This window comes from Gavia stellata, chromosome 9, assembly GCF_030936135.1.
Source record: "Gavia stellata isolate bGavSte3 chromosome 9, bGavSte3.hap2, whole genome shotgun sequence".
NCBI classification, from domain to species: Eukaryota; Metazoa; Chordata; class Aves; order Gaviiformes; family Gaviidae; genus Gavia; species Gavia stellata.
Window position 1 is genome coordinate 3,698,583 of NC_082602.1, and position 16,285 is coordinate 3,714,867.

Here is a 16,285-nt window from a genome sequence, read left to right on the forward strand (position 1 = left end):
CAGACAAGAAGGTGGCAGTAAGTCCTTTGATTCTGCTTGCTCAGTAGCTCCAAAGCTGGAGCAGTCACCAGGGTGGGCTGTCTGGGTTTGTGCCTTCCGTCACCATGTCCTGGGCTCTCCCAGAAGTTAAGCCCAATGACTGGGTTGCTTATTTGGGACAGAGAGAGTCTGAGATCTGGCCCACTGCACTGTGCAGGTCGCAGTCCGTGAACCTCTGTTCCAGTAGTCAAGGTGCCTAAGCCTCCCAGGAGGTCTGCAGATTTTAGCATTTGTGAGGAGAGTCACATTGTGTTTCCTGGCAGTAGAAAGACGCACCCTTTGAGTCCCAATAACATCTGTCACTGTGAACAAGCTCTCTGCTATGCTAAATCTGCCCTTCTTCGTGGAATCTTTGCAGCAGAAGTGATCACCAAGGAAGCTTTGCGAAACAGCCAGAACTTTTTGCATTAGAACTGAATCCTGATGGCTCCGTTGGCTTTCCATCAGAGACTAGCTCCCTTTCCCTGTGTGCGTGCAGAGACTTCATTTCACACATGCTGCCCTCCCTGGCTGAAAAGTGAAACGCTGATGATGCAGGGGTTTCTCCTTGGTTTACACTGCTCTGTTCTTTCTCTTTTTGCCTTCCCAGATTGCAGGTGATCGCTGATCAACTGGTGGAGCGGTTTGTGGCCTCTGGCCTGATGCTTAAAGAGTGGGATAGGGTGAAACTGCATGCTACAGTCATGAACACTCTCTTCAGGAAAGATCCAAGTGGTGTGTATCCCTCATCCTTACTGATAAATGCATTTAAAGTAGTACCTCTGAACGGGAAATGCTCTTTTGGCTTTTATGTTTCTTTTTTTAAATTTTGTGATTTTTCTTAACCTCAAAAATACCTACAAGGTTGTGGGGGGATGTCACTAAATAAAACCCAGAAGAAAATGAAAAAGCAATCAGCAGAGCTGGAGAAGGCAGGCATTCTTTGAGCACTTTCTGGATCTTTTCTAAGATTGTTTGTCCTAGCTTCAGAAACAGTATCGCCCAGTACCTCCCTTAAGATCTGGGCCAGAGAGGCATGCGTTCAAGTACCGTGTGAGGTCTTGGGCTCTCTGCTCCCCAACATTAAATTGAAATTTGGTAACAACTTGATGTGCTGTGCTGACCTTCAAACAAGAAGAAAACGTGATCCTCTTTGGTCAAGTCAAGGATTGCCCGTTGGTTTAGGAATGTGATTCCAGTGTCATTCTCGTTAAATCAGATTCAGACGGCTACAAGGCTGAATATGAGCTATTATTGAGTGTATAGTGTCTGCTGTCTTTGCCAAAAAGATTGTCTGCTCTAGCAGTCTGTAGCATCGTTCTTATCGCATTACTTTATAAAGCAGCCTCAGTTGCATTGCGTTTAGGGAGGGGCAGTATATTACAGCCTTGTTCTCCGTGTGCAAACATGCATATGCTCTGGCACTGGTGTGTAGTTTGCAAGCCTTAACAGCGTTGCACTAAAGCTTTTTGTAGCTTTCTCTGGCGCAGTGGCCTCTGTGCAATGCCGACAGGTTATGTCGAGTATTCTCCAGTTACTGCCTCCGTGAGTCTCTGTATGGACAGCGATAACAGCAGATGGTTTGTGTTACGGTTTTCTGGGCACCCAGTGGCAGACTTTGGGGATGACTGCTACTCAAGTCAGATAAGCATACTCAGGCGGCAGAAACATGGAAAAGACGGGGCTTAGGTCTCTCAAATTGAGCCTTGAAAATTGGTGAAAATGTGAGCCCAAAGTGCTGATGTGGCTTTCTGCTAGGGGGAGCACATGGGCAGCTGTGTCTGGCGTTAGGAGTCTATATTCTGAACAACCCCATGAGGCATGTGAGGCATTCAGACACAATGGTGAGAGCTTTACACAGATAGCCATAGAAGTCGCTTTATATTCAACACAGGATTTGAATAGCCTGCTAGGTGTGAGTGGGACTTCATAGCTAATGCTGGAGATGAAAAAGAAATACTGAATATATTCACTGAGTGAGGCAGAGGTCCTGTGGAAGGGACAGATCATGTACTTGGGGATTATATAAAAATGCAGCCATGCTCTGGGGAAATGGATCTAAGATGTAGGCATTTGGCAGTTGCTGTAGGCCTAGGTTGCTATTCTTAATGTCTGTGTGCGTGGCTGTGTGCCCACCCTGCAGAAGTATACACACCACATGTACGTGCTTCCTGGAGCAGGCAGCAGAGGTTTGTATGGGTGCTGTCCGGATCACGCCTGGCATTGTGCTCACGTGCTCAGTCCGGTATTTGGTGCTGTTCCAGGCAATGCAATTGCTCGCAGCGCTGACTTTCACCCTGGCAAGATGTGGGATTAAAATCAGCCAGAGAGAAGCAGGTGTGTTGCACTGAGCCATCAGCCCTACAGAATCACCCAAGCAGTAGCTATGATTTAGGGTCTTTCCTCCACGTAATGTAGGTGATCCTGATACAGGCACCAATTCCTGTCTATTAAGCCTTGTTCTCTTTAAAACCAAAGTGGAAGTGTTCTTGCACTAAGAACTGGGCAAAGATGGTTTACTAGCTGGCAGCTGACTTTGGGGAGGGAAGAGAGTGGGGGGTGAAGTACAGCACACACAGTTCTCCCATCTGAAGCTCATTCTGGTGGTGGCTTTTCTCTTTACAGCTGAAGAGCGAAACAATACAATGACTGGTAAATCATCTTTCAAGGAACGGGAGTCGTTTAATGGCCGAAATATCCTCAAGGTCAGTATGAAACAGTTAGGGAAATCAAGCCAGCTGTGGATATTGTATAGCCAAAAGAGGCTGAAACACCTCTTCAAGACTGCTTTTGTCTTAGGCTTATGGGATCCCCCGAGGGGGGAAATCGGTTTAGAAAATAAACAATCCGGATCACTCATAATTGGGAGCATTACAGTATTTAACAGAAGCGTTCTTAAAGCTGGTGAGGCTCGGATCAGGAGTATGTAGCACGAATGCTAAGTGGGTGTTCGTGTTGTCGTTTACTTTGCTCCTGTTTTACCCTGGAGACTCAGGCTCGTGTCGATTCTCAGCCCACCAGAAAGGAGTACTTTGTTGCTCTTGTTCTACTTACTCATATATATTTATGAAACTGAACCCGACTGCCGTTTCGCTTACTCTTTTCTTCTTTTTTTTAATCCCTGCTATTGATTTGCATGGTTTTGCTCCAGAAAAATAGCAGATAGTGGTAGGGAGTCCCACAAGCCAGGATCTGAGGGGCTTTGGCAGTGATCAGAGGGTAGGAAGCAAGATCCCCCAGACCGTGGAGGTGGCTGAGGCTCAAAGGGGAGCATCCTGCAGCCTCCCAGGCTTTGCCAGCCAGGGTTGAGACTGCAGGCAGCCTCTGCTGCTCATCCAGATGGCAATGTCAGTCTGATGCTGCGGTGCTTGGTCCCTGCAAGTGTCCAGAGAGAAAAGACAAGCACAGAGAAATAGAAATGGAAAACAACACTGGGTTGTAAGCAAATTTGCAATCCTCATTGTGCGAGGGGATTTGTTGCAGGCAGCTATGATAAGAGGGAGACGGGACAATGCATGAATACATTTGGGAACTGATAGAAGATATTCTGGCAACAAAGAGACATGAGAGAGAATGCGGGCTGGGTGGGAGTTGGACAGCCCAGAAGGATTTCAGGGCACCAGAGGAGGGAAAGGGTGCGTTTTATTTGTGTTTACAGTTTTACTGTGTAATGTATTAGGCACTGGATGCGTGGGGATCTGAAGGTAGGCAGTGGAACTGATTAATCTCCTCTGCGCAGAGGACAAACAAAGGGACAAAATTAGGTTAAGCTCTCATTGTCCTCAAACGGTCTGTGCAAGCGGTGTCATGACTCAGCATCGCCACATGTTGAGTGTTCAGTGTGAGACTGCATTATTGCAAAGTGAAGCAGGAAAGCCACAGATGTGGTACCTTTCTTAATGTGATCTGCGAGTTTTGGTTAGCTGCCGGTGTGTGAGAGCTGTCTCCAGAAAGGCAAGGCGGTGTATGTCGGGAGCCCTGAGTGCCTGGAGGGACTCGGCTTTCAAGGCATACACCCACGTTTCTCTTGCATCTGTTAAACTTGTCCTCAGACTTTAGAGAGATGTAAAATCAAACCGTCGGTCTTCCTTAATGCTCCTCATCCAAAAACATTGACGATTGGGAAGGCATTAACGATGCTCCCTCTACTGGTCACACCATTTGTGGACCGCACTGCGGGGACTGAGGATCTGTGGGTCTGGTGGTGTGCGGCACTTAGAAATGCAACTGCCCTACCTCAGGTGGCTACTTCTTATTCTTGCTGCTCTCTGAAATATGAGCCGATGCATTTTTAAAGCTCCTAATTGATTTTGTACCCATGTAGCCAAAAGACCTGCTGGCTGTTTGGACTGTTGATAATTACTTCAAAGCATGTCTTGCCGCAAGAAATGTCATCCTTCTCCCCCACCTCCACTACATTTCCTAACCTGGTCGCTTCGTATTTCCCTTTGGTCTCCCACGTGCCTGCAGCAGAACGCCCGTTGGCATTAATTAATTACATGAGTCATAAATAGCTCCAGGCTTCTTACCAGAGGAGCCCAGCCTCAGCCAGCCACTGATGCATTCTAGCATGACCTTGCAAGGATGCACCAGTTTCCTCCCAGCCCCCTTTTATATACATTATTTATCTTCTGCTCAAGGAGGCTGCCCTCTCGCAAAGTGGCTTCATTAACTTTTGCAATAGGATCTAAACGACAGGCTGTTAATGAATATGGCTGCAGTTAGGCAGGCTGGCTTGCGGGCGTCATCCCCTTGTAGGTAGAGTGATGTGCTGTGCGCGTGTTTCCAAGCGGTGGGACTCTGCGATAGCTGTGTTGGGTGGCAGCGTTCCCACTTGGAAAGCTGACAAATCGTGGCTCCTGGTAGGAGGGCACGAAGTCGGAAAACTCAGGTTTTGTTGCTCTCATTCCCATTGTGCAGCTACGACCGGCGCTGCTGGGCCAAAGGCTTTGCCTAGCGGAGGGCAGGACCTGAGCTGTGAGAGCACAGAGCACGATGGAGACGCCTTGGTTCTTCTGTTCCAGTCTGAGGCTCCCCCCTGGTCAGAGCTGGGGTGTGTGTGTGCAGATGCGCTGGCAGCACATGTTTGCTGATAGCATGCCTGCGTTACCCCAGGCTCCAGCTGGTATTTTGCTTTCAGCAGAACTAATCGGAATTTTATTTAATAATCCTTTGTTCTACCCGTTCTGCAGAGTTAAACATACACTCCTATTTGTGCTAATAAACGGTTGTGCAGGCCGCTACCTTCCCACACTGCTCAGAAAATAGATCCTGTAGGATGAGTTGCGTTTGGGAGTTTAAATTACTTCTGTCTTGAAGAATATCCATGAAGAAGGCTCCCTGGCCTAGCTGGTTCTGAAAGCCCAAGGGAGTGTGTGACCCAAGAGCTGAGTGATTTGTGTCTTGCACAAAAGCGCTAGATGCTTTAGCATCGTGCTTATCTAGTCTAGTCCCAAGAAGCTGAGGATGCTTTATGAACAGCTTCATATGGAGCAATATGTATTTCTTCTAGGGTGGCTAGTGGCTGGCTGATCGACTCCTTTGAACATCTGAGTCACGTACCAAAGTCTTGCTCCAGTCGGGAACAAAGTGGATCATCTCTTGGAGAGCGGCAGCTCCTTCCCTGTGAGAGAAGGGTTGGGCTGGGCGGGCGGCCGGGCCTCGGGGAGAGGCTGGTTTGGCAGCCCCTCTGCCTTGCCTCCTCCTGCGTCTCCAGTGGTGGCTGTGTGCCCTGCGTTGCAGCTGGCCAAGCGGCACAGCCCTGGCACAGAGGTGGCTGGGGCAGCTGCCTGCATCTCTGGAGACGAGGCTTGGCTGCCTCCAGGCTTTTATTTGTTTCGCTTAGTGAAAAAACTAAGGCTGTAGTGAATAAATAAAAATGCAAAGAAATGCAAAGGTACTTCCTGGCCAAAATTTTCTAAAGTAATTTTTAAAGGAAAGGAAGGCTTCCAGTAGGAAGAAACCCACCTGGACTCTGACTGGATTAAAATGGAATGATTTTTGACTTGAGGTCTGAGGAGTAAAAGAGTGAGTGTCCTTTGCCACATTCAAACAAGAGGGAAGCAAATTTTCAGTAGAGAAAAAAAGGAACCCCGCCGCTTAGCACAGATCTGTGCATTAACAGCTTACAAGATTAAACACTGAGGGAACGGCTACTGAGGTACAACAGCGAAAAGCTGCACATCTTACGTCTTGGGGCATTAGGGGAGATTCTAAGCTGGGATGCAAGAGTGGGAACTGGATCAGTTGAGGCAGTGACACATGCCACCATGCCCTGGTCCAGCAGCGGGAGCAGAGCGGCCAGGCCACAGGACTACTCTCGGAAGGCTTCTAAGTTGGACAAGGCATAATTCGATGAGGCTCCTTCTCTTTCGAAGCCTGCATACAGGGTATTAAATTATGGGACCATATCTGCTTTCAGTTGAAGCAGGGGAAAAGTGCGTGTACTGACTGATATATCAGGGCTACTGGAGAGCCGATCATAGCAAACAAATCTGGTAGTGTTCTCTGTTACCATTTTTATCTTGCTGGGTGGGAATAGTGCAGTGGCTGTGGTGTGCAGTAGTTCAGTTTTAGACATTTGATGCAGTGCCATGTAGAGAGATACAATGAAAAAGAAAAATCTTGTCCTGGATAAACCCCCCAACCCCTCAAAATACCCCAAACCCACCAAGCGCTAAAGAGATCAATATCTGCCCCTGTGTAGAGCCACCGGTACCAACTCTGCTTGCAGATGAGGAGTGCTTCTCGTGTTTTGCAGCCATCAGTACCCAGGCCTTTTCTGTGTAACTTTTGTTAGTGAATTTAAGGATACAGAGTCTTTTCCCGGTGTGTTTTTAAGCTGAACTGAAATCAAAGGGCCAAAGAACCTGCGTTAGGTGAGATCAAGACTGCCTGGTGTTCGGAAAGCATAAGAACATCTTGTTATCCTCAGTAAGGTGATGAAGGTATATATCTGAAGTAGGACTGGCAACTGGAACAAGTACCTTAATGGAGGTGGCTGCTTGGAAAGTTTAGAGTTAAAAATACCCAACAAAAATCCACTGGGGTGAGAACAAACTGAATAAGAGATTGTGGTGCAACATCACTGTATCAGAAATAAGCCAGTGCTTGCCTCGCCTCGGTGTTGCAGAAGAATCAAAAGCAGAAATGAAAGGCTGTAATGCCGCTTTGCAGAGGAGAGGATTTTTGCCTTCAGTTCTGATCCTGCCATTATCGAGGGATACTGAAATGATCGAGGGTGCTCAGCAGTGTGCAATTAGAGCAACAGTGGGATGAGAAGATGTGACAGTTGAGCAGATGAGACTGGAGATCAACGTTTGTATGATCTTGGGAAAAAGGGAGATTAAACTGGGGTTGCCATGAAAATGCTTCCCTGCGAATGATATTCTTCAGGAAAAAAAAAGGCTTATTCACATTATTTGCATTTGGTGAAATGTGAATCTGAAGTGGCATTTGAAAAATCAGACTAGACAATAGAGGGAAAATATCTTTGTTGGAGTGTTTGGGCCTTGGAGCAGAGCGATGAGGCGGCGTTGGAGGTATGGAGAGAAGGCTGAGACGCCGCACTGAGGAGAACGCAGTGCAGGAAGTGCAGAAGGTTTGTGCTAACTTGCCCGCGTGTGACAGAGATCTCTTTGGTGACCTTACTATAGAGGAGAGAAACCTCTTCTTTCCAGAGGTGCTTAGTACCTCTCTGACTTAATTTTAGCAGGAACCGTGAGCGCTGGAGGAGGGAGGGTTTGCTGAGAGGGTTATAAAGTTTCTGAATCCCCTCGTCCCTTCAGGACAGGGCTGCCTGCAGTGTGCCATTGGAGAGCAAAGCGGTGTGCTGCTCTGTGCGCCCCGGCACTGCCGCAATCCCCTCCAGCCCAGCAGCTCAGCCATTTTGGAGGTGCTGTGGGTGCCTCTGCCTTTAGAGGTCACGCTGTGGGTGCCTCTGCCTCCCACCCAGTGGGCATCCCGCCTCCTCATTTCCCCGAGACTGCTGTTCTGCCACCAGCCAGCCGAGACAGCATCACCTCTTTGATCTTAAGAGGACAATTTTTCTCGGTGGAGCTGGCAGGGGTTGAATTACAGCGGTGCCTTAATAGAAGACAGGGACCCAGCACATTAAGTGCAAAAAAAAAAAAAGAGAAAGAACACATTAATTAGCAAAAGTAGGCAGATCATCCCAAAGGTGCCGTGACCCTTCTGCCAGATGATTTCCCGGGTCTGTCTGAATTAATTTACTGGCTCCATAGCTGGGCTCCTCCTCTTGGTCATTTGGTGAGTGTAGCGAGTAGGTCACATTGATGTGAGCTCCTTGTCCTAGTATTCCCGGATGCGTCTCAAGCCTCCTGGCATCTCTGCAGCAAAGCCAAAGCCCAGCTCTTAAAAACTGTTGCTGTCTTTGCTATAATAGGCAATGCTAGGAGCCACAGGGATGAGGCTTCTTTGGAGAAATGCAGTGCTTGATTATTAATTTCCTTAAATAAGTTGTACTGTAAATCCCTCATGTTTGAGGCATAGCAGGGTCTGGGAAGTTAGCGGAGCCTTTAATGTGCTGGAGGTTTTTATTCTTGTCTTAAAGATGTGCAAAAATCCGGTAACCTCCAAATGTCCCACTTGTATTTGTTTCTTAGTTTGCAGAATGCCTTTCACCATAGCAACTAGGGTTTGATTTCCTCAAGCGCATGAATTTTCATGGATTTGTGGCAGGGCGGAACGGACCCAAAACCCTGAGCTAAAGCAAAGGTTTTGCAGTACGGCAGTGGCAGGAGCACCACTAGATTTGGCTTGTGAAGAAGGGGGACCCTGGATGGAGAGGTTCTCAGCTGAACAAAGGCCTGCATCTGGCCCCAAATAGTTTTATTTGCCAGAAATCAGGCCTGACAGATTAATTTAGACTGTTGCCGAACATCACCCTCCCCACTGCTGCATCACCCTCTGGCAGCTGAGGTGGCTTTGCTCCAGTTTTATGAAGAGCTGAGGTTTCGCATGGCAGCAGTTAAAGGAGAAGGATTGGCTGCTCCCATGTTTGCAGAGCTCGGCTGGAAACCTCGTACCCTTCCCACCCGTGGAGGTCAGGAGGGTGTTACGGACGGTATGAAGCATGCTCCTCTTAGGTCTGCAGATGAAACCCAGCTGGGGAGAGGCAGGAGTATTGCACGTGTTAGTAGGAGGGAACAGAGCTCCAAATGATCTTGAGAAATCAGATGGAAACAAATGGGCTGCTGCGAACAAGGGCAGGTCCAGAAGGGAGTGGTGGCATTGGTGCAGGACGGAGAACTGCCTCGATACCAGCCGCATGGGGACTGGGGTTTGGGTTATGGGGGACTGCTCCGGAGCACAAGCCAGCCGAGTGCATCTGGGGAAATAAAAGAGGGAGGCAAATGTCTGTAAAGTAAACCTCTGACTACGCTTAGCACTCGGCCCCCAGCTGAAGTACTTGTCCAGTTTTGGGCACCATGGATGGGTGCAAAGAGCCCAGAAAGCAACAATAAAATAATTGGCGGGCTAGAAAATGTCTGTGAGCTGAGACTGAAAGACTTAGAGTTGTTTGGAGGCTAATAAAGGTAAGGAGGAGGACAACACACAGGAAAAACTCTTGAAGCATGTGAAAGCTTTTGCCAGTAGTGGATACTCTATCCTCCATGCTCTGATGGTGGAGCGAGAAATAATGGGCTTAAATTGCAGCAAGAGGTTCAAAGTAGGTGTTAGGAAGATCTTTGTAATGGGAAGGATAATGAAGCACTGCCCTAGAGGAGCAGGAGAAATGGGGGTCTCGGTTCTTTGGAGGGAGCAGAGATGTTAGTCCAGGATCTGCCAGCAATGAGCTCCTCCTGCCTTGGGGAAGGAGAGAATGGTGGACCTGATGACCTCTTTTGGTCATTTCTTCAGCCCGTCGCTTTATGATTACTGCGTGAAATATATGCAAAACACCCATGAGATGGCATTTGCGAACGTACCAAAAGCTTCTTGGCATTTATGTGGCATTTACTTTGGCTCAGTAAAATAAAAATACAAAAAAGAAACCTCCCATCTTGTATGCCTAGGATCTTTCTCCCCAAACTCCGTATGTGCTTCTTGCTCTTACATTGGTGGTACTTTTTCAGGTAGAGACGGTTCTGTTGTTATTGCTTTCCGAGGAACGGCACCGGTGATTTAATCAGAAGGGCTTTTCCTGTGTCATGAGGAGATACCCCTGACTTGCATCCCGTGCTGGGCTCGTGCTAACCCAAAGTGCTCGCTTGTTTGTAATTTCAGGTCTTAGTGGTTCATGCCAAAGCTTGAGGATATAAATGACTCGAGTAGTAGCAAGCAGAAAGCGAACGATAAAGTAGTTAGTGCTTTGCTTATGATACAGATCAGCTGCTCTCCCAAAAGATAGGCCGCTGGGACTTTTATGGCCAGATTTTCTCCCTCGTGAAGTCTGCGTGCTTTATTCTTCCTAAGGGAAATGAGGTGAAAGGGCCTCTGCTGCCACCTTTTAAAACCTGTCAGAGGTTGAAAGAAAACGAGAGGAGAAGGGCTGCTCCTCGCGTTATCCGGGTGGAAGGACTCGATGCTATATTGGTGATGGAGAGACACTCCAGGGCCAGCTGCACGTTTGCAGAACAAAACAAACGATCCGCATGCACCCGCCGAGCTTTGTGGCTGATGCTCGGAGGCCTTGGCGCAGGCAGCGTGCTCGTGGTGATGGCCCAGATGACAACCGCTTTCCCTCTCTGCCCTTCCTAGCCCTCGCTTCCACCCTTGCCATGCAACTCTGCATGATGTCTTAATCCTGTAGCACCTGTGCAGTAATGGAAGGTGTTGGATGCCCAGCCGGCGGTCCTTTAAAAAGCCGTGAAAAGGAAGCAGTTGCTAATTTGGAGAGGAGGTGGGGAATGCCGGGAAGAGCCGCCTCTCTGGATGAGCGCCTGTCTACCTGCTTTTCCTACGCTTCTCGTGCATTATTGCTGGCAAGCGTCCACACGCAATTAAACCTGTGACAGATAATCATTGGTGGAGTGGTGTCCAGAGTGAATAATACAGGAATCAGGTATTTCTTTTTTGGCACCAAACTGTTTCAGACAACATATTTTGAAAGTTGAAAATAGAAGGAAAAAAAATAATCTGTTAATGGTACAAACTCCCCAGGTCTTCACATGTTTACCCAGTTGTGTCTCATCTTCTGGGAGCCACCGGGGGATTTGGTTTGGGGTTTGTATGTCATAGTTTGGGGGAGTTTAGGTCGCAAATGGAAAGGGTTTTGGTGCATTTCTCAGGACCAGGAAGAAGGAGCTCTGCCAGCACGTACTGCAGCCTGGGAACTGGGGCAGCTTCTGCCTTTTCGTGCTGTGGAGGTAACAGCCTTCTGTAGACCATTGGGGTGGTCAAAAGGGAGGTGTTGGTAGCATAAATCAGCAAAGCCGAAATGGGGGGCAGGCAGGCTGGCCCTTGAGGTCCCCCTTTTACCAACAGCTTTCCACTGCTGAACTGTGTTGACGAGTCAGCCTGCCGAGGAGCAACAGAGGCGCAGCTCAGACCTGAGCGGCCCTGACAGGTCTGTGTGGGAGGTCGCAGGAGTGAGGCGCGTTAAGCAGATAGGTGGGATCCCAAGAGCAAGATTGGAGGCTGCGGTTCGTGCAGCAAAGGAGGTTAATCAGAAGAGCTCCGATGGATAGAGTTTGCTGGAGTTCAGTGGACTCTTCTTAGAGTCCATCAGTGTTTCTTGGTGTCACTTCCACATTTCTAAATTTTTTTTTTTTTTTTAATTTTTAATCCATCCATGTTTTTTGCCATCAGTAACTTTTCCTCTATCAATCCTTTTTGCTTAATCCTGGTATCAGCTCTGTAGCACAGCAGTTTGCTGAAGAGTCGGCACCTTCCCTGCTGTAGCTGGCATGGGTACCGCAGTTGTGCTTTAGCCAGATGATTTGGAAGAGCGATTGTTCTCTGCTCTTCTGCAGTGTTTTCTATCTCAAGCTGTGGATGCATTATACAAGGATTAATTCAAATGTATCATCCCTTATGAGATGGAAAAATAGCCTGATGTTTATTTGGGCAAGTCACAGCCCATGGTCTGATCCTGTCTGAGTCCCTCCCCTCCCTTGTAGTATAAGATAGTGCAAGAAGGGTTTGGGTTGTTGGGGTCATGCTCTGCTGCGAGTACCGCCGGGAATATCCAGGGGAGGGTGCGGAGAGTCTGAAAACAAACAGGTTTCACTGCTCCATGTTGAGGCACCTCTTCAGAAACGCCGCTTAATTTTTCTCCATGTTTGTCAGCGGGTGCCTGAGATTTTGTTTGCTTCTTCCCTTCCCCGAAGGGGGTAACAGCACCGTAGCATGCTGATTTCCCACAGAAAGCAACCTCCCGTCCCTCCCGGCTTTCCGAGTTGTTCCTTCATTCACCGCAGCTCCCGATCAGGACACGCCAGGGGTAGCGGCTGCCGCCGGGCGAGCTGGTGACAGTTGTCGCTGCGTGCAGAGCAGATGAAGCTGTAAAGCCTGCGGCTCCTCTGAAGCTTGAGTTTAATCTCCTGGTTTGAGCTCTCTCCACGCTGCTGTCTGCTGCTGGACCTTGATTCCTGGCGCGATCTTGCATCGCCACAGCGCTGGGTTGCCTGTCAAAAGCAATCCTCCTGCAGATGTTCTGCCATGGAGGCAGAGACGAGTGGCGCTCAGCCTGTTCGCATGCCTTCCTGGAAGGGATCTTTTGGTGGATAAACACCTTCAACCCAGGCAAAACAGAGGAGAAGGGATTGTTGGCGTCCTGTCCTTAGCGTGGTCTGCGCAGCAGGAATGACAGTGAGCTCATCTGCAACCGTAGGTTCCCGGAGCTGCGAGCCTCTTCCCGCGTCTCAGAAGTTCTGTGCTCATTCCAGACATGGAAAACGGGACCCCCCCTCAGCCCCTTGCTGAGGGCAGCCGGGTTTCTTAGGCTGATTGGTCACAGGCTAATGACATTACATGCCTCTGCTCGCCCGCAGCGCTGATTCACCCGGGACAGTTTTGTACTGTTAATCTATAATACCCCTACCCTAAGGCACTGCTTTCTGTGGCTGGAGTTCACAACAAAGCGAGCTCCCTGCAGACTGGGGGGGGTATGTCTGTGTGTGTGTGTATGCATTTTATCCTGTGATAATGCTGCTCTTTGGTGGTAGTTTTTAATTGCAAGGCATTGCAATGAATCATTGTTCCCTCGGCATTTCTGAGCACCGAGGTTCTCGGCAGAGCTGCTTGGATTTTTTATTAATTCAGGATGGGTCCTTTTTGGCTGACTACCGTAGACGACGTAAGGCTTTAAAAACTGATCAATAATCCTGATGGCAGCAGGAAAATCCAGGCCAGGTGGCATGAGTGCAAGCCAGAGATTACGTGAAGGAAGTTTTAAATACCTCTTACTCCCTTCCCTTGTCTGGACTTATTTTGTCCTCCTGCTGCCCAGTGCCTCTCCAGGCGAAGCCATTAATATTTCTCATGCTTGTTGAGCCTGTGACAGGTGATTTAAAAGCACCAGTTTGTGTTGGCATCTCCGCTTTTCATAACCGGAGCTGAAATGCATCGCTGCTGTCCTTACGTGGATTAGCGCCGTGATTTATTACTGTTGTTTCCAGGTTTGAACACAAAGGTGCTGTCTCATTCTGGGAGGGTTGTCTGCGGGGAGCGAGCCCCCAAGGATGGCTGCTTGACAAATACCCGCGCTCGGGAGCACAACATCATTTAGACACACGTTTTAACTGCTTCATCGAGAAATCGTCCTCCTTTGCATTTGTTTCTACAGTGCTTCGGTAACACCTACTTTACAGGCTTAGGCAAAAGGGGGGGAAAAATGCGGAAAAGAGGCATCCTGGTTTTCATCTGTTGCTTTGCCTTTGATAAGGAAGTTGTTGTGGTTTGGGGGCTGAAGTTTGTACTAGCATTTTTGGCTCAGGTTTGCAAGGAGCGAGCGGTTTGATGTGTGATTCTTTCTCTCCCAAAACAAGTCTTCAGCCTCTGTCTTCCTTCAGAAAATGACTGTTGGACCCCAAGGGAGCCCTGCTGTGTAATTTGAGGGTAATAGAGGGGAACGGACCTTGGAGGAAGAAGGGTTTCCAACATCTGAAAGGAATTGTCTTAAATGAGAGAAATTGGGGTGTTAGAAATGACAGGCGTGCTGCTGCCTTTTCCTGGCTCAGAATAAGTGACTTTGGGGGACAACTGGAGGAAAGCTTGCTTTCTGGGAGCTACCGCAGGGCTGGTAGCCTTTCGTCTTACCTGTGCGGTTGTGTCCTTGGACCCGGCCCTCCAGAAGAGAGAGGGAGGAGGAGGAGCGCTTGCACACGTGGGCCTATGGTAATTTGCAGGCTGACATGTGAAATATGGGTTATCCAAGGACCAGTACGCTCCCTCTCTCGGGGGCTCGTGGTTTTCGGGGAAGGTGGCACGGCTGCAGTCCCTGCCATCCCCTGCAGATCCTGGGATGCTGCTCCCGGGAGGATGCTGTGCCACGCTCTAGGCATCCGCATCCTCCCTGTGGGAGATGCCGTGTCCTTCTAGGCATCTTCGCTGAGCGGTTTCTGAGCCTTTGGCTGTGGTCTGAAAGGCAGAGCACATCTCTGGCACGTTTGCTTAGAGGTGCTGGGTCTGGGGTTAAAAGTTAACAATGCTCTTTCCTTATTCGGTTCTAATTTAATTTGGGAAGGCAGCAGAGAGACAGAGGGCACGTAGTCTGGTAAGTGCTATTCCCTTGATGGGAGTTAGTAGCTTGCACAGTGTGCATGGTGTTTGACTTCATAAGCTGACCTTTACCTCTACCAGGTTCATTTTCATTTATAATTCTTAAAAAAAAAAAAAAAAAAAAAAAAATCCCAACCCCCAATCTCTTATTTATTCTTCAGGCAACGAGGATGTAAATCCTTCAGCGTGTTTGGATTTATAGAATTACTGCGCTTTTGCTGAGCCTCACGTCCCACTCCAATCAAATGACACGGCTTTCGGGAACCGTGGGGGTGATTGCGTTTTTCCTCCCCCCACCTCCCTCCTAGCTGCTCCTGATCCACACCTCCTCGTGCTCCCTGCAGCCTTTTTGGGGAAAGGTGGGCCCTTGGCACCCGTGAGAAGGGACAGGAGGGGGACTAGGCAAGTCTTAGGGTTATCAGCATTTGCGCATGAAGCATAACAACCTCCAGGTATCTTCTTTCCTGGCCCAGAATAAAAAAAGCTAAAATGCATTTATAGGAGGCATTTCATCAGCTGTGCGACAGGCCTCCTCCGAAACCAGAGCGTTTCCGTGGTGGCTGGGGAGAGGGGGGAGATATAAATATCTTTCTTGGCTCTGCTTGGCTTCTCCTCAAGATAAATAGAAGTGAAAGTCAAAAGTAAGAGGCTTGGCCTTCTGAAATCTCTTCCCAAGTCCCCGGGGACGTGAGCGCAGGATGCTTTTGTGACAGGAAGCCAGCTCCCGGGGTTTCGGGGGTCTCAGAGGATGGTGTTTGAGGGGACTCCCTCCCCACAGCCCGAGGCAGATCTCGGCCGTACGGTGGCTCGGCTGTGATCCCCACGCCTGGCATCCGGTGGCTTCTGTCGTGGGAAGCCTCAGGGAGCAAAGAAGCATCAGTGAGAAGCCGGCTTGAAATGAGAGCAGAAAAAAATGTCTGTGGTTGTCCTCTAAATCTTGTAGCATGTTTACTCTCAGAAAGTACAGCTACATTACCAAAAATCAATAGTTCTAGCAGCGTTTTCCCTGGGAAACACACACATGCTCAGACACACGAGAGGTGGTAGGTCTTAAAAAAGCCAAGGGAATACAAAGTGCTTTGGTACAAGGGTTTTGCTTCACTTTTAGCAGTGTACAAATGGAAGGCCCTTGACCTGGGCAGTGTCTTCTGGGACTTTCTGATTGTCTTTCTGGTCCGATGTGCCTGAGGCTGTGCGAGGCAAGAGAAGCTGGGGGGAGGGTTTGTCTCATTAACTAATTTTTGCTTTGAAGTACATGTGTTTTGTAAGAAAAACAGGTTATGGTGTGCAGAGATAATATAAACAAATATTTAAAAGACTCTTCCTTCGGCTGTTTTGTGTAAAGGTTTGACTTCCAGGGCTGCTGGTGGGACCGGCACATCCCAGCGTTTTGTTTGTTTTCTTCATGTTTGCAAAGACTTCATTCTACAGAAATAAATGCATCTCCTCCCCCTTCTCTTTTAAAAAAATCCTTTTCAAATCCTAGTATCTCCTTGCTTACCAGCGCACCTACTGCTAGGAATGGAGAGAAATGATTTCCATTTTTCCTGGGTGGAGAGTGCTCTGTGGAGGAAAGGGGTGT

General features: G+C 48.6%; 1 protein-coding gene across 1 annotated transcript in view; it reads left to right on the plus strand.

Annotated features, from left to right (window-relative positions):
- The window catches only part of ASCC1 (activating signal cointegrator 1 complex subunit 1), a 38,341-nt gene that overhangs the window by 19,026 nt on the left and 3,030 nt on the right, over positions 1-16,285 (plus strand). The window contains exons 8-9 of the mRNA XM_059820912.1: positions 629-753; positions 2,644-2,723. Coding sequence (XP_059676895.1) covers positions 629-753; positions 2,644-2,723 — 205 coding nt within the window. The remainder of the gene's footprint in view (positions 1-628; positions 754-2,643; positions 2,724-16,285) is intronic.